We start from the raw sequence: 23,568 nt of genomic DNA on the forward strand, positions 1-23,568 counted from the left end.
GCTGGTGTAACTGATATGCCCAAAGTTTGTTTGGCCAAGGGAGAAACTAGAGGCAAGAAACCATTTTTGGTGCTTTCTAAAAAGTCCAGACACGAGATTATAAGGGTAAATAACTGTGGGAATAGGAAGGAGATGGCAGACTTGAAAGATAAGGTGAGCACAACCACATTGTGTAAGTAATTACACTAATAAAAGAGAAAGATGCAAATTGACCATACCTTTGCAACGCCCACCAGCCAATCAGGAGTGAGTATGAAAATTAACCCAACAAAGATGGCGGGTTAATTTGCATACACAGATGCCGAGTGGCCAGGGGTGGGATGCAGGCGTTCTGCATTGCCCCAGCCACTCCGGGCCTCTGGGCAGCGTGGGAAGGCGGAAAAGCGGCTCTGGGCCGGAGCAAAGGTGCAAAGGCAGCAGCCAGGGGAAGGAAGGCCCATTCTTGCATGAATCTTCATGCATCGGGCCTCTAGTCCTATCTAATAAAAGAGTAATATGCAAATTAACCATCACTCTGCCACACCAACTAGCCACGCCCGCTAGCCAATCAGGAGTGGGTATGCAAATTAACCCCAACCAAGATGGCTGCGGCCACGGAGAGAGCAGGAGGTAGGCTTGGGTTTCCCCGGCGATGGAGGAAGCCAAGCTTTCCGCACACCCTGGCTGGCCCAAGCCTCCGCTTAAGGCTACAAAGTTTCAATTATAGAAGATAAATAAATCCCAACAGAAATGGCTGCCGCCATGGAGCGAGCAGAAGGCTTGGCTCCACTCCAGGCTACAAATTTTCAATTGTAGAAGATAAATAAATCCCAGATCCCAGGGCCTCTGCTTGGGTTGCTGGGAGGTGTGGCCAGCCTGCAAACCACCACAGGCCCCTCGCCCAGGCCACCCCACACCCCAAGGGAACCCCCACCCTGATCCGGGACACACTTCAGGGCAAACAAGCTGGCCCCCACCCATGCACCAGGCCTCTATCCTATCTAATAAAAGAGTAATATGCAGATTGACCATCACTCCAACACACAAGATGGCTGCCCCCATGTGGTCAAAGATCCTGCCCCCATGTGGACACAAGATAGCCGCCAAAAGATGGCCACCACAAGATGGCCGCCACAAGATGGCCAGCAGGGGAGGGCAGTTGGGAGGGACCAGGCCTGCAAGGGAGGGCAGTTGTGGGTGATCAGGCCAGCAGGGGAGGGCAGTTGGGAGGGACCAGGCCTGCAAGGGAGGGCAGTTGGGGGCTATCAAGCCTGCAGGGGAGGGCAGTTAGGGATGACCAGGCCGGCAGAGGAGGGAAGTTGGGGGCAAACAGGCTGGCAGGGGAGCAGTTAGACATCAATCAGGCTGGCAGGGGAGTGTTTAGGGGGTGATCAGGCTGGCAGGCAGAAGCGGTTAGGGGCAATCAGGAAGGCAGGCAGGCGAGCAGTTGGGAGCCAGCAGTCCTGGATTGTGAGAGGGATGTCCCACTGCCCATTTAGACCCGATCCCACCGGGCAGTCGGACATTCCTCAAGGGGTCCCAGATTGGAGAGGGTGCAGGCTGGGCTGAGGGACACACACACCCCCCACCGTGCACGAATTTTGTGCACCAGGCCTCTAGTTAAATATAAGAAGTGGGAGAAGGAAAAGTCAAAGATGTTGTTGGAGTTTCTAGCTTAGATGAGAGTATGTGAAGGTCCCATTAATTGAGATAGGGAATATGAAAATATAAAAAAAAATGAGATGAGTATTTTTGTGGTGTGGTTAGGTTTGATTACCTATATGATGACATCTATGGGAATATGTCCCAGTATGGATCAATAAGTTTGGATTAGTCAGTCAGGAGAGAAATCTGGGCTAGAAATAAAGATTTGAGAGTCATCTCTTAAAGATGTTCATTGATTAATCACTATGCTGTATACCTGAAACTAATGTGAAATAATATTAAATGGCAATGGTAATTGAAAAATAAAATGTAAAAAGAGATGGTAATTGAGATGTAGGAATAAGTGAGATAGTTCAGTGGGATGGTATAGTGAAAGAAGAAAGAGAGAATAGATGGAAACTTGAGGATTTAAGGATCGGGATATGGAAGAGGAATTCATTGCAAAAGAGCATCCCAAGAGGTGGGCAAACATTGTGAAGAGGTTCAGGGAGAGTGAGTTTCTAAAGTTGGGAGCCTGGTTCAGATAAAAGGGTGAGTTGGCATAGGCCACAGTCTTCATCGCCTGAACTCAACCCTACAGCTGCCACAGAATCAAGAGGGAAACTGATGGATCTCAGAAACCTAGGTACAAACTGTGAACCCTGCAGATGCCCGTGGTGCTTGGTGTCGCCTTCCCTCGCCCACTTCTGATTGCAGGGGCAAGTGGGCGGTTCCGTCCAAGCTCAGGCTGCTCTCCTGGTGACAGCATCTCACCTCCGTCTCCTGCTCCCCTTGAGAATTTCTGCCACCGAAAACTCTGTGTGGGAGAACCTCCGCCTCCCAAAAGCACGATGGGGATGAAACCCCTGGGGCAACTCTTAGCCAATGGAGGATAAATACCCAGGGTCCTGTCTCTGGTGGGAAACAATTGTAGGAAGTGTTCTGGACACTTCTCAGGAAGTCCCAGTGAGATTGAGTACCTGCTGACCACAGTGGTAACCTCAATAGCGCTCTTATGCTTTTCTTTCATTTTTTACTCTCCCCACTTCCCCACTTCCTGACTTCCTGGGATTTGATGTAAACTACTTAGAAACTACTCTTTGTCCCGGGCTCTTCTGTTGAGGAAACCCACTGTGTGTGGGAGTTAGAGTGGAAGAAGCCACGAGGGGAAGGCCAAGTGCCACAAATTGGGTATAGACTGAGGGAGATACACCTTCACCCCATAGGCTAGAAATTACAATGAAGGAAAGCATTCCTGAAAGTGAGCAGTGCCCTAGTAGGTCCAGCGGCATATGACCAAAAAAATAACAACAACAACAACAACAAACAAATATAGTGGCCTAAAGAAGTTTATTTTTTCTCTTTCAAATAAAAGAAGTTTACCTGGGAGGCACGCAGGGCTATATGGTGGCCCCAGCACTGCCATATTAAGATCACTTCCCGGTCCCATAGAGGCACTAGAGCTCCTGTCACTAATTTTGGGGTAGTAGTGGGAGGAATCAAGGGAAAGAGGTTACCTTTTAAACTTGTTAATCCCTTTTAACAGATCCTTTCTGAAAGTTCCACACTTCTACTAAAATTTCATTGGCCAGAACTTAGTCAACCTCACCTAGTGGTTGGGAAAGAAAGGGGAAATGTAGTGTTTGATTCTGAGTAACCACCAGAAAAAGAAAAGTACAAAGTATTATTGTTAGGCTCAGTACAATATATGTGTATATATATATATATATGTATATATATATAGTGCTCAATCCAATGGAATGTAGGAAAAAGAAAAATATGTAAAAAAGAAGCATGAAAAATGGAGAACATAAAATAGATTCTTCTGTTAATTATAATAAATGAGAACTGGTCCTTAAGATCATCTAGTTAAAAGACCACACTCTATAAATGAGGAAAGTGAGGTCAGAGAGCATGGTAGCCAGTCACACTCTTGTGTAGTCCTCTCCCACAGTGTACCAGGGTGAGTTTACATGAGCAATAGAATACAGCAGAAGTGATGTGCTTCTGAGATTAGGTTATCAAGGATATTGCAGCTCCTGTCTAGTGGCTCCCTCACTCCTGGATCACGGATTTTGAAGGAAGCCAGCTATCATATCATGAGCAACCCTATGGAGAAGCCCACATGGTGAGGAACTGGTGCCTCTTGCCAGCAGCCATGTGAGTGAGCTTAGAAGCAGGTCCTTCAGCCCCAGTTGAGCCTTCAGATGACTGCAGCTCTAGCTGACACCATGATTGCGACCCCATGAGAATCTCTGAGCCAGAGGCAGTTAAACTACTCTCAAATCCCTAACCTACAGAAACTGGGAGGTAATGCTTGTTTGTTGTTTTAAGCTACTAATTTGGAGGTAATTTGTTAAGCAGCAATCTATACTAATAAAAGGGTAATATGCTAATTAGACCAGACATCTTCCGGACGACTTTCCAGATGTCCTTCCGGACAAAGCCACAGTGGCGGGGGCTGAGGCAGAGGCGATTAGGGGTGATCAGGCCGGCAGGGGCAAGCAGTTAGGGAGTGACTAGACAGGCAGGGGAGATCAGTTAGGGGGTGACCAGGCTGGCAGGGGAGAGCAGTTAGGAGGCCACCAGACCGGCAGGGGAGAGCAGTGAGGGGCGATCAGGTCGGCAGGCAGAAGTGGTTAGGGGCAATCAGGCAGGCAGACAGGTGAGCGGTTAGGAGCCAGCAGTCCCGGATTGTGAGAGGGAGCCCGTATTGGAGAGGGTGCAGGCCAGGCTGAGGGACCTCCTGCCCCCATGCACGAATTTCATGCACCAGGCCTCTAGTACATAAATAATACGGAGAGTTTTTGTAACTTGCTCAAAGTCACAAAGCTAGTTCATGGCCGATTTCCAATGGGAGCAGAGGATTCCTGACTCAATGTTCTATTAGATCCCATTATATTCTGGTGTACCTTGGACTTCTTTTGTCCTTGGACACACACCCATTCGGGAGGTGTTAATAACTATCTAAAAATTCTGTTTTGTTCATAGGCAAAATGAAATGGAAGCTGGGCCATTCTTCCTCATGGACTGCAGAATACGATTCAGTAAGGTAAGTATGTACTTTGACCTTGCCATGGCGTAATGCATAAGCATTTCTATCTTCTTGCCACAATTTCTGGAAGGATAGAGATGACTGATTCAACCGTGTGCAAAAGCTAGGTGATAAAACCAGAAATGTAACTTCTACTTGACTTCTTTTAACCATTCCATAAGAATGACATAGAGTATGCAGTGTTATTCAGTCATGTAAATGCTTCAAGATTTCTGACCTTCCTGTGCCTTGAATCAGTGACAGGGCCTCGTGTCTGCGTTTCTGTCTGTTATCTCTAAATGGAATATTCAGAGAAGGGCAGATTGCCAAAACGGCACTTTGTGGCTTCCATTTCCCTGCCATAGAGTCTTCCATTTGGATGCACATGACTATTGTGTTAGTGTTTTGAGTGACCCGTGACTTACAGTTTGGGTCTCAGTTTTTAAAAAAGTAATCATACAACATTCTAATTTTTTCCTTCCTTAAGGATATAGCTAGAAAAGTAGGGGGGGTGGGAGAAGAAAATTGGGTTTGGGTTTCCCTAGAACATGGATGGTTTTAAAAGTTAATTTCAAGTGTTGTTGAGGCTCCGATTCTATGAACTCGCACCAACTTTTAGATATATTTCCAATTATTCCTCATTACAGTCAGTAAGTTAATTTGCTGTCATATATTCCCAGCATTAGGGGGATTCTTGGGTGTTTACATATTTTTTTTCTCACTATACTTGAAAAAAAATAGATTTGCCAGCTATGTCCTAGTATCACTTATTCTCTTGAGAGTCATAGAAATATAATTTTCACTCCCTTGACATTTTAGCACTTACACGCATGCACACACATGCACGACCAACTTACACTACAAAAATATTGTTAACTGAACATAATTTTAAAGTGTGGGTTCTATATTTATCTGGCAACCCTACCATTTTTTTTAACCTCATAACTTTTTTTTTTTTTTTTTTTTTTTACATTCAGGATTAGTTTCAGGCGTACAGCACAGCGGTTAGTCAGTTATATACTTTACAAAGGGATCCCCCTGATGTTCCCAGTACCCACCTGGCACCATACATAGTTACTGCAATATTATTGACTGTACTAGAGGCCCGGTGCATGAAATTCATGCATGGGGGGGGCGGTCTCCTCAGCCCAGCCTACACCCTCTCCAATCTGAGACTGGGCCTAAACTGGCAGTCGGACATCCCTCTCACAATCCTGGGCTGCTGGCTCCTAATCACTCACCTGCTTGCCTGCCTGGTCGCCCCATGCAGCCTGCTTGTTCAGTCGTTTGGTCATCCCTCACTAACCCCCCTGCTGGCCTGGTCATAGGCAGCCATCTTGTGAGGGTGTGAGGGTCAATTTGCATATTACCTCTTTATTATATAGGATTCCGTATGCTGTACTTTACATTCCATGGCTGTTTTCTAACTACCGATTTGTACTTTTCTTAATACAGTGCCACTCGGCTTTTCTTGCCACCTGTAGGTGGCAGTCTAATCAAATAATTTCTTGAGAGCTGCTTGGCAAATCCAAGTTTAATACTACATTATTTATCCTATTCTATAGTATTGTTTAATAAGACTATTAATATTAAAGTATTTCTAAGAATACTAATTTTTATATAAATGAAGTTTTCACAAAAGAGAGATAAATTTTGAAGTTGCTAAAAACTAAATAGAATTCAGTCCTTATTCCACAACCTACCATCAAACAGATTCAAAGCCCCATGTGGCCCAATTCCAGTAAGCCACAGTGCCTTTTATACTTTTACTAGAGGCCCGGTGCATGAAATTTGTGCAAGAGGCTCGGCCCTTGCAGCCCCGGCTTCATCCAGAAGGTCGTCCAGACGGTTGTTCTGCTGTTTGGTCTAATTAGCATATTAGCTCGTCATTATATAGGACTAGAGGCCCAAAGCACAGAATTCATGCAAGGGGCTCGGTCCTTGCAGCCCCGGCTTCGTCCAGAAGGTCGTCCGGATGGTTGTTCTGCTGTTCAGTCTAATTAGCATATTAGCTCTTTATTATATAGGTTGATATTTTGAGAATTCTTTAGTTTTTCATGATATTGTAAATAGGATTTTTCCCTTATATTTTCTAGCAGACTACTTCTGATGTGTAAGATAGCTATTGAATTTTGTATGTTTAATTTGTTTTAGACCATACTCTATAGTTTAAGTAGTATTACTATAAATACTCCTGGATTTTATAATAGACAATTAAATTATCTGCAAGTAATATACTCTTCTCTCTTTTAAAATATAGCAATACATCTTCTTCTACTTTAAAAGAACTAAATATAGTTCTATTAAACGTATTAACAAGAAAGATAATTATATTGCTGCTCTTAAAAAACTTTTTTCTACAACAAGTTTTCCTTATTCACTCAAAACGATTATTATTATTATAATAGTTTAATTCTACAATCCAAAAATACAGCCATAACCTTGTAATCATATTACAGGTGAATGATATAATATAGAACTACGTAAAAATAGGAACTCAATGATCAGTTACTTCCACACTCATGCACACTACCCCCTGCCTATTCCACTAAGAGGGCTTCTTCTTATCACAGAGGTCTGTCTTCTTACAAAGCCAAAGGATAAACATCCCCGTGAAATTCAATCAAGTCCCTCAGTCACTTAATCCTTTGTTATATACAGTATTCTAGAGAACAAGTATACGTTCTTTTGAATTTCAATGCAACAGCCTTTGATTTTTTTTAACAGAAAAGTTATGTTCCTTTCTGCTTCCTACCATTATTCATTACCTTTTGAGCTGTGGCCGTGTACTTAGCACTACACAAAACAGGACACAGTCCCTTTCCAAGCCTTGTGTTGTGAAACCACTAAGAATTAGGATCGATGAAATCATGAGTTTTGAAGGTAACACTTTTAGGTATTTTAGTTCACAGGTATCTTAATGTGTGTTGATTTATAAGCTATAAAACGGAGTGAAAGTTAAATATTTGAGAAGTAAACGCTGCACTAGGTGGCACTATTTGGTAAAATGCTACTTACGTTGAACTTGACTAGTTAATAATTTTCATATACTTTGCTGTATTCCAGTAATTATTCAGCAAATATAAAATCTACTAAGTATTTTATGATTATTAAGGTAATTTATTCTTTTAATGAAAAAGTGGAAAAATACCAAAAAAAATTATCTATAATTCTGTTTAGCTATCTTACAAGTGTGTTTTTTCTCTGTGGTCCAGGAAGCTCTGGATAAGGCATGCATTTTGGAGCCAAACAATCCCGGGTTCAAAATCCCCACCTGATGCAGCTCAGGGCAAAAATCTTCATCTCCTTAGTTCTGTTTTCTTTAAATCCCGACTTCTTCCTCCAGCCACCATTCATTTCTCTCAGAAAGCTGTGCATTGTCTTTCCTTTCTGACCTTCATGGCATTCCTCCACCCCCTGTAATTTGGCTTCTGTCCCCTTAGTCCAGAAATGACTTCTTCAAGTCGCTCAGGCCCTGCATGTTGCCAAATCCAGGGCACATGCTCCTATCTCAATCTCACGCTCCCTCTCAGCAGCAGTGTTGTCCTGGAGCCCGGCGGTCATGGTACTTGGTAGCGGTTTGTGTGCATCTTTTTCCAGCTCCAAGTTCAGCCAAGACATGTTGGTAGCTTGGACTTAGCCAAGGTGAGAGTGTTTATACCATGGAAATCAGCAAATGCTACAAATCATCCCCACCTTAGCCATTTGTTAAGCAGTGACTCGCACACTGATGGGTACAGGTAATCATGTTTCCCTTCACAGAACTCTGTTTCTTAAATCAGTACCACTCTCTCCTGCTTGTCTTTCCATCTTCTCACTGGCTCTTCCTCTATTCAATGCTACATGTTAGCACTCCCCAGGCGTCAGTCCTAGGCCTCTCTTCTTCCTTTCGTGTACCAGCTTTAAAAATAATCTCGCCATGCCCTGCTGTCGTGGCTCAGTGGTTGAGCGTCGCCCTCTGAATCAGGAGGTCAGTCACGGTTGGATTCCTATTCAGGGCACATGCCTGGGTTGTGGGCTCGCTTCCCAGTGTGGGATGTGCGGGAGGCAGCCAATGATTCTCTCTCATCATTGACGTTTCTATCGCTCTCTCTCTCCCTCTCTGAAATCAACAAAAATATATTTTAAAAAAATAATCTCACCAATTTCAAGGTATTTAAACATTACCATTATGCTGATCAATTTGAGATTTGTATCTGCAGCCCAGACCTCCCCTCTAAGATCCAAACTCAAACATCAAACCACTTAGTTTAACTTGGACTCAATGTCTTAGGACATTTCAACCTCAAGGCCAAAACAAAGTTCCGATTTAAATTCATAAGCTTTTCCCTTTATCTGCTCCATCCCAGCATTCTCCAGTTCAGTAAATGGAACTGGCACTTTATTTTATTATTTTATTTTATTTTATTATTTTATTATTTTTTTATTTTATTTTATTTTATTTTATTTATTTTATTTTATTTTATTTATTTTATTTTTTATTTTATTTATTTTATTTTATTTATTTTATTATTTTATTTTATTTTATTTTATTTTATTTTATTTTATTTTATTTTATTTTATTTTATTTTATTTTATTTTATTTTATTTTATTTTATTTTATTTTATTTTATTTTATTTTTGGTTTATCCCTATCCGAGGATATTTTTCCATTGATTTTTCTTTAGGGAGAGTGGAAGAAAGGGGGAGAGACACAGAGAGAGAAACATCAATGTGAGAGAGACACATGGATTGGTTGGCTCCCGCACACGCCCTCCCCCCCAGTGCTTGGGATCGAGCCTGAAACCCAGGTACGTGCCCTTGACCAAATCGAACCTTCAGTCTGTGGGCCGACGCTCTATTCACTGAGCCAAACCAGCAAGGGCTCTTATTTTTTTTAAATCCTCACCTGAGGATATGTTTTTATTGATTATTTTAAAGAGAGAGGAAGGGAGAGAGAGAGAGAGAGAGAGAGAACTTCAATATGAGAGAGAAACATCGATCAGTTGCCTTCTGTACGTGCCCCGACCCAGGATCAAACCCACAACTGTTTGGTGCACAGGATGACACCCCAACCCACTGAGCCACTGGCCGGGCAAAGACATTTCAGTTTTAAAGGACAACAGTGAGACTACGGCAGTTTTTTCAACAGACCCTATGGAAAAAAGATGACAGAATCATTTCTTTATTGGTGGAAAAAGAAAAAATGTTATAAAAGATATCACTAATGATTTTACCTATACCAAAAATGGATTTGTTGTCTACCATCTCATATTTATGACTATTTATGGGCATCCTTTGGAACATTCTCTTTCAAAAATATATTTTATTGATTTCAGAGAGGAAAGGAGAGGAAGAGAGAGAGAGATAGAAACATCAATGATAAAAATCATTGATCAGCTGCCCCCTGCACACCCCACACTGGGGATCAAGCCCACAACCCAGGCATGTGGCCTGACTGGGAATCAAATCATGACCTCCTGGTTCACAGGTCGACACTCAACCACTGAGCCATGCCACTTGGGCTGGAACATTTTTTTGCACTCTGAATTACTTGGCCTCACACCATCTCATCCTATATAATAAAAGGCTAATATGCAAATTGACCCAACAGTGGAACAACTGGTCACTACACCAAGGGGCAGACGCTCAACACAGGAGCTGCCCCCTGGTGGTCAGTGCACTCCCACAGGGGAGCGCTGCTCAGCCAGAAGCCAGGCTCATGGCTGGTGAGCGCAGTGACGGTGGCGGGAGCCTCTCCCACCTCTGCGGCAGTTGGACATCCTAAGACAGCAGTCAGACATCCCCCAAGGGAGTCTGAGAGGGAGGGACAGACTGGGCTGAGGGACCGCCCCCCCCCCAAGTGCACGAATTTCATGCACCAGGTCTCTAGTCATATAATTTACAGCTTCACGATTGTGTGGCATAAAGATCACCTGTGCCAGGTTATGTGGACTGGAGCCTTAGTCTCCTTTAAGGTGATGCCTACTTTTATTCTCCACCATTCTGACTCTGCCATCAATTATAGCGTCAATATAATCTTCCCACCAGGATTGACATTGCTTTGACCCTATTAGTGAGAGTGCTGTGCCTGTATATTGGAAATACAGCTGGTATTGGAAGCTTCTATTCTAATTTCTATATTGAATCTTAGGGATTTGGAGTTTTGTCACAAACTATACACCAGGTCATTTTTGTTCGTGTCACATAGGAATTCCCTACACTCGCAGGGGAGAGGCAGATGGAGTTCCCTCATTTAGGCAGCAGTGCCAGCGTCGGGCTGCAGGCTCCTCTGGTGTGATTTGACTTATCTGAGCAGTGACGGAGAGGGTTTGTAAATGTGTGTCTTCAGTGCCCCTGTAGATTCATCGCTGGTGAAACAGGGCAGTGGGAACTTCCTGCCGTCACTGTGCACTTCCTGGCCTACCTATGGTGTTTGGAATGAGCACCCCGTATTTATCGGATGCCTCACCTCTCTCCTGGAACTAAGGAGACACCAGCCAGCAGCACATACATAGTCCCTGACCATGAGAATGAACCGGTTGCCACTCACCTCAAATGTTCCATTTAATGTTCCATCCAGAGCTGTTCTTCTCAGGTTGCTTGAGTACCTGTGTTTCGTGTTTTGTTTGGTTTTCGGGTCACTGGTTCCTGGGGTGGGTGCCTTCGGACACCTAGTACTTTTCGGCCTGACTCCTGTAGGGCCTGCAATCTGTTCCTACCTCTGCCTTGATTCCCTGTACTGACTTCCTTTCAAGAGCCTACCTCTGAAATATTTAACATCCTCAGAATCTATATTTCTACACATGAAATATTTAACATCTCCACTCTGCTCTACCCAACCCTGCCACTGGCCCTCATTTCTAGATTAGACACCTTTCAAGGTCTGCATTCTGGCCTGGATCTGGACTTGATTACTCATTCCTGTGTTTTGACTTCATCTCTTCATTTTTGGTCCAATTTTCCTCACAGTTTCCCCCAAGTTAGTGCCAACTGCTGTGTAATGTTCCCAGCATGCTGCATGATGAACCTCTAACCCCCTGCTTCAAACTAACAATTTCATTGTATTAAGGCTCCCACATAGTAATAAATAAAGCATTTACTATTTGCTGAAGATGGAATAGAAACCATTCAAAACATAATTCCTAAGTAACTAACCGCTATCAACCACAGCAGCATGCGCCACTTCTACACGGCCATTTTAGCGTGAGGGCTCTTAAATGTCTTAGGTGTGGGCACAGTTAGGAGGCTGAGATAAACGGAACACAGGTTTCAGAGTAGAAGTGATGGACAATTGGATTGGCGTCTTCTAGCATCAGTTCAGAAGCTCCTTAAGTGAAAAACAGGTCCCTCATGGGAACATAGAGGGGTAAGCTCCATGCAGACATGCCCATTATTAACCAAGTAAAAATTACCATTTGTTTAATGGTCTATATTAAAACATTCTCTCATGTACATTATTGTACTTGCATGTTACAATAACCTTGTGAGGTGGATATTATTTTTATTACTAGAAGCCCAATGCATGAAGATTTGTGCAAGAATGGGCCTTCCTTTCCCTGGCTGCTGGCACCGCCTTTCAGCTCCGGCCCCGGAGCTGCCTCTTTCCGCTCTGGCCCCGCCTCCACATGCTGCCCAGAGGCCTTGAGCTGCTGGGGCAGTGCGGAACACCTGCGTCCCGCCCTGACCTCAGCGGCTCGGTGCCTGCCTATGCAAATTAACCTGCCATCTTTGTTGGGTTAATTTGCATACCCATTCCTGATTGGCTGATGGGTGTCACAAAGGTACGGTCAATTTGCATCTTTCTCTTTTATTAGTGTAGATGTCTATTTTTTTTAAATAGTACTTTTATCAAGTATTTGCCATATGCTAGATTAAATGATAATATACTTAGCATTCACTAATTATCTCATTGAATCTGTAAAAGATCTCAAAGAGGAAGCAACTACTTTTCAGGTGAGAAAACTTGAGGTTTATGCTAGTAGAGGCTGTGCCTAAGGCTGCAGGAGTAGCAAGTGAGAGAGCTAGGATTTAAAGTCGCTAATCTCTTAATCATAAAGTTGGAAGTTAAATTACTTGCCCAAGTTCTCCCAGCTTGAAAGTGTAGGACTGGAATTGAGTACATGGCTTATGATGATTTATTATTCATTTTTTAAAAACAACTTTATTCACATAGTATATAATTCACCTATTTAAAATGTAAAATTTGCCCAGCTGGCATGGCTCAGTGGTTGAGCGTTGACCTATGAACCAGGAGGTAACGGTTTGATTCCCCGTCAGGGCACAGTTATTTTAGGTGAGCAATTTGTTAGGATGCTCAAGCTAGTAAAAGAAATGGGGTTGCTACATGGTTGTAAGAATTAGTTTCATACTTCTAAGACTATAGGAAGAATTTCTGGGATGATGTGATTCACCTTAAAAAGCATTTCAAAGTATCATATCTTCAAAATATAAGCCAATCATATGTGTCTAGCTTGTTCACCATTATAACTCTAGTACCTGCCATAGAGACTGATACACCGTATATATTCAACAAAATTCTGTTGAATCGATTAATGGCGTGACACTTTGAAATGTTGAGGTTTTATCTGGAGATCAGTGGGGACTCACTGGAGGTTTCTAGCATGAAGATGCTATGTTATAAATAGTGTTTTATAAAAACGACTAGAGGCCCAGTGCACGACATTCATGCACTCGGCGTGGGGGGCGTCCCCCTCAGCCCGGCCTGTGCTCTTTAGCAGTCTGGGAGCCCTCAGGGGATGTCTGACTGACGGCTTAGGCCCACTCCCTGGGGCCTAAGCCGTAGTTGGATATCCTTAGTGCTGCTGGACATCCTTAGCGCTGCTGAGGAGGCTGGAGAGGCTCCTGCCACTGCCGCTGCACTTGCCAGTCAGCCCGGCTTGTGGCTGAGCAGTGCTCCCCTCCTGGGAGCGCACTGACCACCAGGGGGCAGCTCCTGTGTTGAGCATCTGCCCCCTTGTGGTCAGTGTGTGTCATAGTAACCAGTCATTCTGCTGTTCAGTCTATTTGCATATTACCTTTTATTATATAGGATTCTCAAGGCAATGGGCAGAATAAGCTGAAGTGGGTAAAGGCTGGATGCAGGGAGAGCAGCTAGGCTAGTCATATAATCTTCCTTTGGGTAAGAAGAAAGGTTAATAGTAGACTAAGGATAGTGGGAAAGAAGACTTATTTTGAGATTGAAGCAACTGGCAAATTTTCTGCCTAGAAGACAGTGAAAGGGATATTATCAAGATGGATGATGAATAATTAGTTAACTTTTGTAGCAGGTAGTTAATTTGAAAATTTCTACTCTCATTACTTATCTTTTTCCTAGTAGTCCCTTATGCACATGGTCATTTGATTGGGCTTTCTTCAGTGATGCTCAATTATCCAATTATTTTTTTCTAGAGCCATTATAGTCACCTTTTCTTTGAATATTTGGGATTTGTCAGACCTATTATAAAATTCCCAACAGATCTGTATAGGTTTGAGAAGTGCCTACATAGACAATAACTAGAACCTCTAACATGAGAGTGTATGGTATAATAGAAGACAGGGGCCGAAACCGGTTTGGCTCAGTGGATAGAGCGTCGGCCTGCAGACTGAAGGGTCCCGGGTTCGATTCCGGTCGAGGGCATGTACCTTGGTTGCGGGCATGTCCCCAGTGGGGGGTGTGCAGGAGGCAGCTGATTGATGTTTCTCTCTCATCGATGTTTCTAACTCTCTATCTCTCTCCCTTCCTCTCTGTAAAAAATCAATAAAATATATTTAAAAAAAAAAAAAAAAAAAAAAGAAGACAGGGAAGGGAGCGAGTGGCAATCCCTGACTCTTGGAATTCTCCCACCATCCGAGAGGTCTAAGACACCACACCTGTTCTCAAAGCTAGAGTCCCACTTGCTCAGTGTAGCACTGCTGGATGTGGAGGCTTTGGTTATGTTGCTCATTTGCATCAGACTCTAGTTGATAAGACACCGGGGCAGTGGGAGATTGTTTTTGTATTTTCTTGTTGTTACTTTAATATACAGAAAAAGTGGGTCTGTAGAGTCTTCACCTTCCTCTCCAGCCCAGCCCAGCCCAGCCCAGCCCAGCCCTGACCCTTCAGAATTTATGCAATGAACCCAATGTGTCCACAGCAGTGATTCTCAACCCGTGTGCCACGGCAGGCAATACCTGACTATTTAGTCAGGGGCACTGACCTTTTTCCTTTAGATCGTCAAATTAAAAAAAAAAAAAATGACAACAGCCAACACAATAGCTGCCTAGTGTGAATGAATCAAAATTATACTAAATTTTTTGTGAGATCGGCAAAAAATATATATTTCTGGTGTTCCGCAGAATTTCAGTAATTAGTTCAGTGTGCCAGGAGACGAAAAAGGCAAATCGCTGGTCTACAGAGGTTAGTTGTCTGTGGACTCAAAACTGCTGGGCCAGCCCTGCTCCCCAAGACCTCCCTCCAGGGTCCCTGGAAGCAAAGTCCCGCCCGTCCCACCCCGCTGACTTCCAAGGGGGTCCTTGGTTTCTAATTTTGCTTTGACCCCCGTGCGACCCCACAAGGCCTTCTTCCCACTAAGGGCCGAGCCCCCCAGGCCGCCGTGGTCTCCTCTCTTTCCAGGGCATCCTTGAAGGGAGGCGACCGAGCAGCTCTTGCTACTTTCTTTCTCTGGGACCAAAGCAGGAGGCTGGAAAGCCTCTAATAACAGCACCGATGTTGGTGATTATTTTAAATTAAAAACCCGGGGGAGGGGGAGGGGAGACGTAGACCCTGACTACACGCTCCACCGCCCTCGGGGACAAAAGCCCCGCCCGGCGTCGCAGCCGAGCGGCCAGCGCGTCCCCAGCGGCCACTGGACCCGGTGGGCTGGCCGGGCGGCGGGGAGGCCGGGCGGCGGGCCCCGCCCAGCGCTGGCCGCTTGCTGTCAGCTTCGCGCCCCGCGGCGGGTCCCCGTGGCCACTGCGTCCCGGCGCGGCCAGGTGTCCAGCACCCGGGAGGCGTGCCCACGCTGCGAGCCGCCTTCCCACGGGCGGGCGCGTGTGCGCGCGGGTGTGCGTTTCGGGGCTATTCCTCCCCACGCCCTGCGGGGTTTCTCCTCCACGCTCCCTGCCGGGGCTCCTGCTGCCTGAACCATGTCCGCAAGGGGTGAGTAGGGACCAGGTGGGCACCGTCCACGGACCGGCGCCAGAGCCCAGGGGGCAGGGCGCGGACCAGGGCGGGCCAGGCAGGTGCGGGAGGGCGAGGGGCTGAGAGAGCCGCGCCGGCCCCAACCCGGCCTGAAACTTTGCCATCTGATCCCTGGGCTCTGGGCGGCTGGGTTGGTGCAAGGAAGCCCTCGCCCTTGACCTTGACCTCCGGGTGTGGGCGCAGCCTTAGGGCCAATGTCGGTGCCGGGCTGGTCTGTACCAGTTGCAGGTCTGAGCTGGGAGGGCGTGGGGGATGGGCTCGCTGCTGCCCGTCCTGCTAGGGAGCCGCCTGGAGGGCCGGCTTGGAGGGAGGAAGAGGTATTTTTTTCCTCCTTTCTTGTTACCATTTTGCAGCTCTGTTATGGAAGGGATCCAGGGCTTGATGCAGTAAGATTTAAAGCTGCAGTGCTTACACCCCATTAAAAAAAAAAAGTAAATTCCCTACCTGTACTCCTCTTTGCATGAATCTCCGCCCCCCCGCCCCCCGCCCTCCCATTTTCTTTCTGGAGTGAAGTAATTGTTGCAGGTGAAACGGATGAAAGAAAAAGGAAAGCTTTTCAGGCAAGAGCGAAGGGGATATGCTTCTCGCCATCTGGAGCCAGTGGTGATGCTGGGCGGGCGGGTTAGTCACACGCGCCGTGGCTGCTACTATGAGTGAAAAATATTAAAGAAATCGAGTCACTGTGCAGCTTGCCAGCAATTCACACAAAGTGACGTGGTTGCTTTGCCATAAGCATCGAAGGAAAATATTGATTATTTTTAGAAACTGTATTGGAAAGCAGTAAGTACCACCCCCTTTGATACCTTCGAACTTGGAGGAGTTGCAGTTAAACTCTGAAGGGTTAACCCTGCCTTTTTTGGGGGGGGGGGTGGGAGGGCAGTTTAGGAATTTAATACCGTGCTGGGTAGTGAAGTGCTGCTTTTCAGGGTTCATTCCGGGGCGTGTAACAAATAGTCATTTCTAGCCAGAATGTTTGAATTCCTTTTTGAGGAAACTGGCCTTGGTTGATCTGGCAGTACGGTTGGTTGGTTCTGAACCTGGAAATGGTGTGGTGAGGGTTGGATGGAATGACATAAATGACATTTGTAGATGCTGAGACAATCCCTGCCTAACAGTGTTTCATACTAGTAATTTGTGCATGTCGGAGAAAGAGAAAAGGGGGTGGGACAGATATGGTGTTAGGGGGCCGGCTGTATGTACGGGATCCTCTGGCTGGCTCCGGCTGTACGCCTCTGAACTGTGTTCAAAGACCATGGCTTTCCCACATGCCCTCTGTCCTCAGCACCGCCAGGAACATGTGGGAATGTCCCTCATGGGTAGTAAAACTCTCTGTGGTCAGAGTTCACTTCTGACCCAGCTTTACACCACCCAAACCCTTAGTACAGGACCCTGCACACAGTAGGAGCCTTAGCATGCCCTAGGAAGCACCAAATTCCCTAGGAAGCCCCCTGGCCCAGTCGCACTGTCTCCGCCCCCCTCCCCCATCACAGGGTCTCTGTGGTTTCTCCGAGGATGTTAAATGAAGAGGGACCCAGTGGCTCAGAGGGCCAGAGCTCTGAACTGGGACCGAGTTCTCCAGTATTTCCGCTCGAACCTGGTTTCCAGCAGGATGGCTTGGAGTCAGACATAGCCATTTCACTCAGCTGTCTTGTTTCTTCTCCCAACCCCATGCTGCTAATTAGCATTTAACTGTTTACAGTCTGACTGATCTTGCAGGGGAGAGGGAAACCCATGATAAGTATCAGTACTGATGCTTTGTATATGATACACTGTACATGTAGTGTATCATTTTATCCTCAGAATAACTGAGGCAAGTGGATACTGCTGTCACCTCCCCATTTTACAGATGAAGGAACTGAGGTTTGAAGGTCTGTGTCATTTTCCTGAGTGAAGTGGCCGATCCTGATTTCCTCCCAGGTCTGTCTGACTTCTGAGCACATCCGCTTTGTCTTACTGTCTCTCTGTTATTAGTTCTTTGAATATTATAGTAAATATCACAATCATTGATTTAAGAGAGAAAAGATGCTCCGTATTTGAGATTTAAAGGAAATGGCCTTTGTAAGTAACTTGGGATTTCCAATGCATTCCAAAACATCTCCGTGGACATGTTTGTCCCTTTGGTAGTGACGAAGGGAGAGGAGGTGAGCAGGGACGGCTGTCTGTCCTTTCTGTGGTTGAGACTGTAGGAATGAGGGCTGTGGTTGGGCAGGACCGGCCTCAGACGTCCTCACTTTGGCGCGAGGAGTTTTCATTGCAGACCAAGCTGAGTGCCAGGTGGTATCCCCGGAAGGCAGAGGGGTGAGGGCTGCCATCAGCTCGACAGAGTGGCAGCCAAGCCCTTGGCTGGACAGTGGCTTGTTGTGTGGCTGGGGTGTGGAAGGATGGACTGTAGGAGTCAGAGCTACACCCGTTTTTGCTGCCGTCTTCCGTTTGCATGTTTACAGTGGAGCTCAATGAAGATGTATGTGCTACAACAAGGGGAGACTTGGTTCTGTGTCTTCTCTCCCTGCTTCCTGGAACTCTGCCTGCCATACTGCTCATTGCATCACTCCACCTTTATCAGTTTCTCTCATGGTGACGTTGCAAAGATTAACGCACCTCGATTTCTTACGGGCAGCCGTTTTTCTGACCTGTATCAGCTACAGGTTTTCCTCTCTGAGTTACAGAACTCTCCAGCACTTTGTCAAACGGAAAAGAGACATTCGATGACTAAGCTTAGTCATTACTAATCTGGGTGCTAAAGCAGTGGAAATAGCAGCACAACACCTCCTGGAAGTTTTCCCTTTTGTATTTAAAATAAGTGGGTTCCAATCCGATCAATAATCTTTTTCATGAATTAAATAGTTCTTGACATCAGTATTTCACATGAGGGAGAACCATGGCTCAGAGAAGATTTTTAGAAGGTTGATTGTTCCCACATTGTGTCTGTGAACTGCATGACTTTTTAAAAAATATGGAGAAGGTGGAGTCAGCCACACCTCCCAGGTATGGCTCACGGTCACCGGTTTAGCAGAGCTGTCTCTTGTTTAATTTATTTATTAAGACAATTCTATCCTCACCTCCCAATCCTATTCCCTTCTCCCATAGGCAACGATTCTAATACATTTGATATACATGTCCTTGAATTTATAGTAAAATCAATTCTTAGACCAGTTCTTATATTTAAAGCTATAAATACCAAGTCATTGTGTATGTGTGTGTTTCAAGGATTAATCAAGTTCTTGTTTGGTAACTGATATTATGAACCTATATGTATTTCTGATCTTATGTGGAAGTTTAGATCCCTTAATGCAGTGGTCGGCAAACTGCAGCTCGCGAGCCACATGCGGCTCTTTGGCCCCTTGAGTGTGGCTCTTCCACAAAATACCACGGCCTAGGCGAGTCTATTTTGAAGAAGTGGCGTTAGAAGAAGTTTAAGTTTAAAAAATTTGGCTCTCAAAAGAAATTTCCATCGTTGTACTATTGATATTTGGCTGTTGACTAATGAGTTTGCCGACCACTGCCTTAATGCAACAGCATGCCTTATTCTGTGAGGGACTAGGTATACAAGATGAAAAATGGTTAGTCCCACTCCCTAAGGAATGCACACTGAGGTGTGTGTGTGTGTGCAGTCATGTACACCTGATAAAGATCACCATGGAGGGATGATTCATCTGGTGTGGGAGGGTCAGTCACTGTGACCGGAGACAACAGGAGCAGCTGCCCTTCAGAGGAGCTGGGATGTGAGCTGGATCTCAGAGGATGAGTGGGGACTTGGCAGGCAGGAGGCTGAGAGGTGTGCTTCCCTCTCAGAAGCCATGGAACGCAGGGGCTGTGGGCAGGAAGGAGCCTGAGACGTGGTGGGGGTGATCTGAGCTTGGCAGTGAGGAGGGAAAGAAGGTTGGGGAAGATGAAGGGATGATGTAGGAGGCCAGCAATCCTTCACAGCAAAGGCTGCTGAGCAGAGAAGTGCAGATGCAGAGAAGGGAAGTTGGAGGTCTGTCAGTACCTCCAGAAGAACTCACCCCTGGCTGTTCAGCCGCCCACGATACTCGGCGTGAGTTACATTTCATCCTGGCCCCAATTCTCACTTAGGTAGAAGCTTGCCCAAAGCCCTCTCCCGGGTTCCCTCCCTTTCCTATGGCAGATTAGGCTCTGTGAGCCCTGTCTTTGGTTTCCTACTTGACACCAGAGCATCCCAGGACCAAGAACTCCGGCGCACGGGAGGCCGAGTGCACACAGCCCGGCAGCATGTTTGGCTGTGGCCAGGGGAGGGAGCGAGGCCATGTCCCCAGGGGAAGCGTGCATTCTTCACTCATCATATGTTCACAGGCGCATGACTGGTTCCCTCAGTTCTAGAGAGGAACAAAACAGCTCTCATGCAGAGAGCCCTTTAAAGTGAAAGACGGAATTTAGTGAAATTTATGATCTTACATGGTAAATTAGTCTTCATCCTCTTTTGGGAGAAACATTTCTTTTTCATGAGCCTGTGGTTTCAGGTTCTTCTGGAACTTAATTCACGATTGTTCATTGACATAAGTAGCACTAGTCACTCGATACAATTTGACATTGTGTTGCTCCATTCATAAGACACTGTTTATTAAGACTTGAACTGTACTTCACCTGTGGCTGCCATTGTCTGAGCAATCACTGGTTTCCAATGTTCTTGGGTAGCAAAAGGAAAAAGGATGAGAGTGCTCAGCATTTCACCCTCATTAAAGCAACAGTCTCTAAGAATATCATCCATCCATCCGTCCATCCGTCCATCCTTCCCATAGACATCTATTCAGCCTTCCTAGAGTTCACCATCAAACACACATCGTTGAAGATCCAGCTGCCTGTCTCATTACACCTCATAACATCACACTAGAAAGTGACAGCCATGTTGCCACCACTAGACCAGTACAGTGGGGTGTTCTCTCTCCAGATGGGCAGCATAGCCATGCATAGCAGCTGTGCCGAAAAGGACCTGTGTTTTGTTCACTTCCCTTAAGTCCTTCTTGAGAGGCACCATGGTGACAGTGTGACAAGACTAAAAAGACACCCCTACTCCTACACCATGGGCAGAGTAAGCCCTGTGTTTCCTGTACGCTCCACTGGGGTGCCCCCATTTCTAGCTCTTCTCCCTTGCAAGAGCGAGGGTGTACTCTTTGCTGCCTTTGTGAACACCTCATGGTCTAGAATACAAACGTCATCGTCCTGTCACAGATGACAGCCTGGGGCCCAAACCAACTCACCTACCAACTGGAGGGGAAACTGTTTTAAGGGAGGGGAGAGGAAGGCAGAGAGAAGGAGAGCAATAGAGGGATTGATGCAGATTAAATAAGACTATTAAAAGGGAGACATTGGATTTGAGTGTAACTTAAGTATTCGCTAGTGTAAATTGAGTTATCACATTTTTCTTTATTGAGAATGGGATAGAAGTTGGTGGAGTTGCAATTTATATTAGATATAAAAGGGATTCCACAGTTAAGAAACACATGCTTTCTTCTCTCCCCTCCCCCTAAGAACATGTAGAAATGCCAACCATTTATCTGAAAATCTCTTGACAGCAAGCAAGAAGATGGTGGGATGCACAGTGGTTAACTCTTTTGATCTTTCAAGCTTCCTCACTGTTCTTCAGCCAGCTAATATTTATTGAACCTCCGCCCTAGAGTAGCCAGATTTATTTCAGATCCATTCCTGGGCTGATGATGCTAAAGTATTAATTAATGAAGTCATTTAACAAATGTTCATTGAGCACTCAGGGGTGAGGATTGTCATGATTTGTGGGTGGAGAAATATTAAAAGGTGTTAGAGTTTGTGACTGTATGAGGCTGGGGCAAACAGGGGCTGATCAGTATTTATTGCTCACTTTGAAATGTCTAGTATATTTTACATGTACCATGTAAGCCATTATCCACATAGGACACTTCTGCTAAACTGAGATAACAGCGTTCAGTGGGGCTATCCCAGCTGAATTGGGACGCTGGCCTTCCTAACAAGTAGAGGTTCTATCTAGCTAGCATTCTTTCATCTCAGAAGGTAAGATTTTGTTCAATACTTGAGTATCTGCCTGTAGTATTAACTGCATCATATATTATTTACATCAAAATTAAACACTGGCCCGGCCAGCATGGCTTAGTTGGTTGAGTGTCGACCTATGAACCAGGAAGTCACAGTTCGATTCCCCATCAGGGCACATGCCTGGGCTGCAGGCTCAATTCCCAGCGTGGGGGTGCAGGAGGCAGCCGATCAAAGATTCTCTCTCATCATTGATGTTCTTCTCCCTTCCTCTCTGAAATCAATGAAAAAATATTTTTAAAAAGTACTGGGCTGGCTCTTTCCTCCTCTTCAATCCAGCATATTTCTAAGCTCTTTCCTCTCATGGGAAGTTGGTGTGCTCAGGTGTAATGGCTATTGTAGACGGACAGTTGACAGTACAAAGTCAAATGAAATTTTGGAATAGCTATTGCTGTTTTCTTTTGTAATTCACATGATAGTTTCCTTCTATTGGGGCAAATATGTAGAGAAAAAGTCTTGTGGGAAGAACTGTTGAGTGCCTTTGGTACCTCCGCAGTCATTTTAAATGAGGGGCTCTATTTCTTCTAATTAACGTAGTATCGAAGCTGCTTTAAAGTGTGTAGCGCCATAAACCTGTGGTTATTCTTGGACTCGCTACCTACTCCATGACTTCCTGCCAATATATTTGAAATTTGTTTCCCCAGCACATTTTATTGAGAAAATTATCTAATATGCATTTACCACTATACAGAAATTGTCCATATTTTGTTTCATAATTAGTGGGTGGGCAAGACATTATTTAGTAGATGTATTTAGAAAATCCTTTATATTATTGAGCACTGCATTAGAATGAAAATGAAAGCAGGAACTGTGGGTCAAGCACTCAAAATTACTTGCTCAGTGATTAGAGATCATATGATTTGGGTCCTTTGTTAGATAATTATTTTAGGCTCATAAGAGGAAGAGCTCTATATGCATAATTATTGTTATTCACATTTTAATAAATTGAAGTTCTCAGTTTTGTACACTGTGTTCTTTCTCCAGCTCTTTAACGTTATTACATATGAGAATAATAGTGGATTGTACATATGTAGACTATATTAGAGTCCATTTACAAATTGTTTGCCTTAGAGAAGATATCCTATAATATGTTTCGCTTACAACTGTGTCCAAGGTCTTTAGTTGCACTTTTCTTTCTCATTTACTGAGAATTTATTTGAAAAACACATCCACGACGGAGTAGCACCGGAGAGCTGAATGGTAACAATGAAGGGAAATGAGGACAATGAAGTAAACAGCTATTTCTGGCTTTTAGCTCCAAATGGGAATGAACAGAAGGAGAGGAGTCCCAGAGTCTGGGGGAAGAGAGGGGGGGGGGGGGGAACCATAATTTGTAAATGTTACAAAAAATGCAGAAAAGGGGTTGGATGGCAGTCTCTAATGGATTCTAGAGAGATTGTTGTTGTTGTTCTGTGTTAAACAAGGGAATTGTTATTTTGATTCATTTAAGCATTTGGGTATCAGTAATGGTTTAGTTTTATCAGCAGTTCCTTAGTTTCTATTTATTTTAGGGGACTCCATGCTCTAGTTAGACACTTTATATAAATTGTGGAACTGAAGTTATGAATAATGTACTCATTCTGTCATTTAGTAAGTATTCATTGGACACCTACTAGGTGCTCAAGTTGTTCTAGATTCTGAGGTGAGACAGCCAAATGGTCAAAACAAGAGAAGATGGTGGCTTAGAGCAGAGTGTAGAACAGCAGGT

The 23,568-nt window shown here is 44.9% G+C and overlaps 1 protein-coding gene across 1 annotated transcript in view; it reads left to right on the forward strand.

The window, feature by feature from the left end:
- The first annotated feature begins 15,512 nt into the window (after positions 1 to 15,512).
- ABLIM1 (actin binding LIM protein 1) overlaps positions 15,513 to 23,568 on the forward strand; it is a 251,352-nt gene continuing 243,296 nt past the window's right edge. Inside the window, exon 1 of the mRNA XM_080687353.1 lies at positions 15,513 to 15,776. Within this exon, the coding sequence (XP_080543479.1) occupies positions 15,764 to 15,776 (13 nt within the window). The 5' untranslated portion in view covers positions 15,513 to 15,763. The remainder of the gene's footprint in view (positions 15,777 to 23,568) is intronic.

The sequence above is a fragment of the Plecotus auritus genome (genome assembly GCF_963455305.1).
Source record: "Plecotus auritus genome assembly, chromosome: 9".
NCBI lineage: Eukaryota > Metazoa > Chordata > Mammalia > Chiroptera > Vespertilionidae > Plecotus > Plecotus auritus.